Source organism: Uranotaenia lowii, unplaced genomic scaffold (genome assembly GCF_029784155.1).
Source record: "Uranotaenia lowii strain MFRU-FL unplaced genomic scaffold, ASM2978415v1 HiC_scaffold_781, whole genome shotgun sequence".
In the NCBI taxonomy this organism is placed as follows: domain Eukaryota; kingdom Metazoa; phylum Arthropoda; class Insecta; order Diptera; family Culicidae; genus Uranotaenia; species Uranotaenia lowii.
In genome coordinates, this window is record NW_026598735.1 from 7,482 (window position 1) to 12,041 (window position 4,560).

At 43.3% G+C, this 4,560-nt stretch overlaps 1 protein-coding gene across 1 annotated transcript; it reads right to left on the reverse strand.

The window, feature by feature from the left end:
- Window positions 1-60: 60 nt before the first annotated feature.
- Window positions 61-2,346, reverse strand: LOC129760837 (septin-1). The gene is made up of 4 exons (XM_055758511.1): window positions 2,296-2,346; window positions 1,725-2,176; window positions 1,292-1,657; window positions 61-1,228 (listed from the first exon to the last, which is right to left on the reverse strand). Exons 1-4 carry the CDS (start codon window positions 2,329-2,331, stop codon window positions 991-993), a joined length of 1,092 nt encoding a protein of 363 aa, XP_055614486.1. The 5' UTR covers window positions 2,332-2,346; the 3' UTR covers window positions 61-990.
- Window positions 2,347-4,560: the final 2,214 nt, after the last annotated feature.

Here is a 4,560-nt window from a genome sequence, read left to right on the forward strand (position 1 = left end):
TTTGGGATTTTCCCCAAAAAGTCGAATATAAACAATACTACAAAGATACGAGAATGTTTGTTTTTCCTTTTTTTCTGCTGTTGCTACCTTAACCACGAATTTTATCGTAAAAAGCTATCAAAAAATAAAAACCTTTTCATGATTTTTTTTTTATGCATTACTTATATTGCTGTGGTATGATTCCCTCATGCATTAGTTTTGTTTAAGGATTTAATTTTACTGTCTAAATGGTGAAAAGTGTGTGGTGACACAAAAACTATTTCCTCATTGTTGCAGCCTGCATTTGAACCAGCATATCAGCTCGCTTCCGATTGGAGTCTATTTGGGGAGATGTATTGGATTTGGAGTATTTTTTTTTTCTTATGTTTCATGTGAAGATGCTCATTCCTCTAAGAGATTCGTTTTGGTACATCTTGTTAGTAAGAGTTGATCACATAAAGAGCAATTTTTACTGTGACGATGGCACGCGAACATGACTAAACGATGTTTTTTTTTAAACGCTCCCAAGAAAACTCAAAACAAGAAATTCGAAAGACGAAATAGTAAAGGGGGAGCGTTTTTCATGAAATGGATTTTGTACTTTTCAAATAACTGAAATCTTCATGAAGGAGAAAGATCATATTTTCCCATGCATTATTTTTTGGATGAATAAATGGAACGAGTAACACATCTTACTGATTCGAGTTGGTGAATTTTTGATGTTTTGTGTCATGCGTCAAAATTCTTACAACACGCAAAAGTGACAATAATTTGTTGCAGTACATTAATCTATATCCCGTGTTTCGAGGTTCGTGGATCTGCTGCTGATTTGTGCATGTGTTTGGTCCATTAAACTGGAATGAGGGCGCTTTCGTTTAAGAATACCGATTGTGCTTGAATGACACACTTATTAGGAGCTACCACGTTTGTCCCAGAGACAGTTTAAAGCAAACATCCGATCTAGATTAAAATTTCCCGCATGCGCTGTTGTCACCTTGCCCAGAACATACTTTATTTCTGCGCCTGAATTTTGGCTTGCATCTGGGCAAGCTTTTCCTGCATTCGCAGAATTTCTTCCTCTTTTTCGCGCAAAATCCGGTCTTTTTCCGAAAGCACTTCTACGCCACCGTTTTCGACATCCTTGATGACAGTGTTGGTGTTTTTACGCACCGATTTGGCCAGCCGCTCCGAACGGTAGTTTTCGTAGTGCACCTCCTGCGTTACTTCCTGCAGATCTTGCATGTGGGTGCTAAAAAAGAGAGAACAGTCGTTCAATTGTTTGCTTAGTGAATAAAAGATTCTTCTGCCTTACATCAACATCGTTCGCAGTTTGATGAAGTCGCAGTGTTCCGGATTTTCAACCTCGACCACACCCCAGGGGTACAGTCGTCCACGAACTTTTCGGCCCTTAACTTCGAGCATCGTGGTGGATCCGCAAACGGCAAATGGAACGGCTTCCTTCAGCTGCCGGACCTGTTCCTTGTAGTCTTCGTCCTCGTCGCTATCACAATCTGGCAGTGGATAGATTTTGATCCCGTTGTCTTCGATCTCCTGAAGGATGCGGCACTTTAGGCGCTGGATTTCCTTCTTTGTTAGCACGTCGGCTTTGGCAATGACCGGCACGATGTTAACCTTGCAGTGCAACTTCTTCATGAACTCGATGTCCAGTGGTTTTAAACTATGGAAGAAAAAATTGATTAATTGTTCGTTAATTTCGAATCTACGAAACTTTTCGTTGCACTTACCCATGGCCAAAAGGCGATATGAAATAGAAACAGCAGTGTATCCTGTTGTCCACAATATTCCTTCGGTTCAAACCACTTTCATCCCGCAGGAAACGCTCATACTGTTCATCGATGTACTCCAGAATGGCACTGAAACTGTCACTGTTATCGATGGCATCGCCAAATCCGGGCGTGTCCACCACTGTCAGCCTCAGCTTCACACCTCGTTCTTCGATTTCAACCGTCGAAGCATCGAGCTTAACCGTCTGATGCTGCTTTTCTACCGCATCCGGTACAACTCGTTCCGGATAGAGATCACTGAGGAACAAACTGTTGACCAGAGTAGATTTGCCCAATCCGGACTCTCCTACCACCATCAGTGTGAACTCGAAGCCTTTTTTGACCGACTTCCGGTGCACCTGATTCGGCAGATTTGCAAAGCCAACATAACCCGTCGTCTCCACGTTGGAAAACTGCAAATAAAAGAGATAAAACAAAAACAGTTATTATCTAATTTACTCCGGGCACACTTTCATTTTCGATTCCATCTGTAGGCTAGTTAATCGCTTAGTAGCAAAGTTTCATAACGTACCGATGCTGGCGTAGAAAATTGTGTGATATCTCGCATGATGCTATGTGAAAAATGCTCGCTAGCGTAATCCAGTAAGAGGCAGAGAGAGCCAAATCGCGATCAAATTTTTATTAATTGAATCAAATCGGCACCAGCCTCGGAAAATTTGTGATGCGCGATTCAAGATTTACCCAACTCCAGGCCCAACCGTACGAAACGCCACATTCAGCAGCAATAATGGGCATCGCAATTTTACCGTAAGCCGGGACCGAACACTAATTCAACGGTCGCCAGCTAACTAACCGTGCCAAAAACCCTTCCCTCTCAACAGCTGGGCATATCACTTTCGATTCACAAATCAGAAAGACGAAAAAAACTTCAAAGCCCACATTCGAATCGATCTAATTAGGGGGTCTAATTTGAAAGTTATTTTCCACATTCTGTCATCATCTGCCGGCAACGCCCGGCCCCTAATAAGTTTTAAACCGTGGTAAAAAGCGGCGGTATCGTTTTTGGGTTTCCAATATTTCGGAATCATTGTTGTCAATGTTCGTTCATTGGGTCTTGCGCACCTGTTCCGAGGAAAGTGTCGATTATTGGACATGTAACTTATTGGTATGCAGAACGCAGAATGTGCGAGCCGTTTGGATTCGGAATATACCCACCCAGATGGTCTAGTGCGGCGTTTGGTTAAAAGCTTTTTACGATTAAGGTGGATTTTTATTTTCTACTATTCAGGTCATTCCACTCTACCGTAAGCTTGGTAAAATTAAAGTTAACTGCTTATTCAGCTTTTTAAATTTGCTAGAAATAAGGGAGGTCTAGAAATCTCAGATCTATAGGGAAACATCTTTTGTGAATTATTATCCACCCCCTTTAGGATTTCTAACCATTATGCATGACCTGTTGAGAAGCTACCAACTGTCCCGTCACGACCACCTCGGAGGATTTCTCCGCTTTCTTTTGTTGCAGGAAAGATCATAGCTGAGTACTGACATCCAGGTGTTAAAATCCTAAGGACCAAATAAATTTTAAAAAAATAGCTGAGTACGTGAGACTACACCATACTTCCGGTTTACCCAATCTGAAAGTCGCGGAATTAGCCTAGCGTCCATCTTGCGTTGTTCGATGCGTCCCATTGCTCCTGCCACTTGAGCATTGACGCTGCTCGTTGAGCTTTACGCACTCCTCTAACAGCTCTTGCTTAGTAACACTCCATATCCTTCGCCAGAATTATGTCGATGGGAATCAGACCCGCGATTACAAAAGCTGCATCTGCTGATTTCGTCCAGTATGCACAGGAAACTCGCATGGCTATCAGACGATATGTGCTCCGTAATTTGAATCTGTTGCGCTCTACCTCTATGACGAAGCTCCAGGTCGATCATCCGTATAGTAGTTTCGAAAGTGCTACGCTCGCAAAAAGACGTCTCTTGCTAATCTTTGGACCATGGCAGTTCGGTATAAGCTAGGCCAATGAATCGATGACTTTCGATGCACTTTCACAACAGTATTAGACATGCGCCCTAAAATTCAAGCGGTTGTCGACCATTACCTCGAGGTATTTCAACTGCCGGTTTGAAGAAGTCGGTTGTCCTCCGACAGTAATCTTCATGTGCGGTACAATTCTTTTGTTGGTCACGAGCAGAGCTTCGGTGAGCTATCTGAAGCTTAACTCCCTCCATCTAGATGCCAACCCTTTCAACGGACACCGTTGCAAGGTCTTCTACCTCCTCGATTGTTTCGCCGGTAATCATGAGCAGTATCGCCAGCAAATCCGACTATCTGCACGCCTGCTGGTAGTTTCAGCGTTAACGCATCATTTTACATGGGATTCCAAAGCACAGGTCCGAGTATGGAACCCTATGGAACACCTGATATTAGGGCAGCAGATCGTAACCCAGTTTCGGTTTTGTACGTCAGGACTCTATTTTCGAAGAAGCTCCATATAATCCTGCAGAGGGTTCTGGGAACACTCATCCTTTGAAGCGCTTTGGCAATGGCTTCGCAGCTGGCATTGTTGAAGGAATTCTTTTCATATGCGCGCTTCTCTTTTACCATTCGGATGGCGTCCAACGTAGATCTCCCTTTCCGAAAACCGGACTCTCTGTCCGACAGTCTACTTTCGCCTTCTGTGTAGTTGATAAGTCTGTTGAACATTATCATCTTCAGTAGCTTACCAAGAGTGTCCAGCAGACAAATGGGTCGGTACGATGATGGATGCCCTGGGGGTTTCCCAGGTTTCCGTAGTAGCACAAACTTCGCCGTTTTCTACGGATTGGAAAA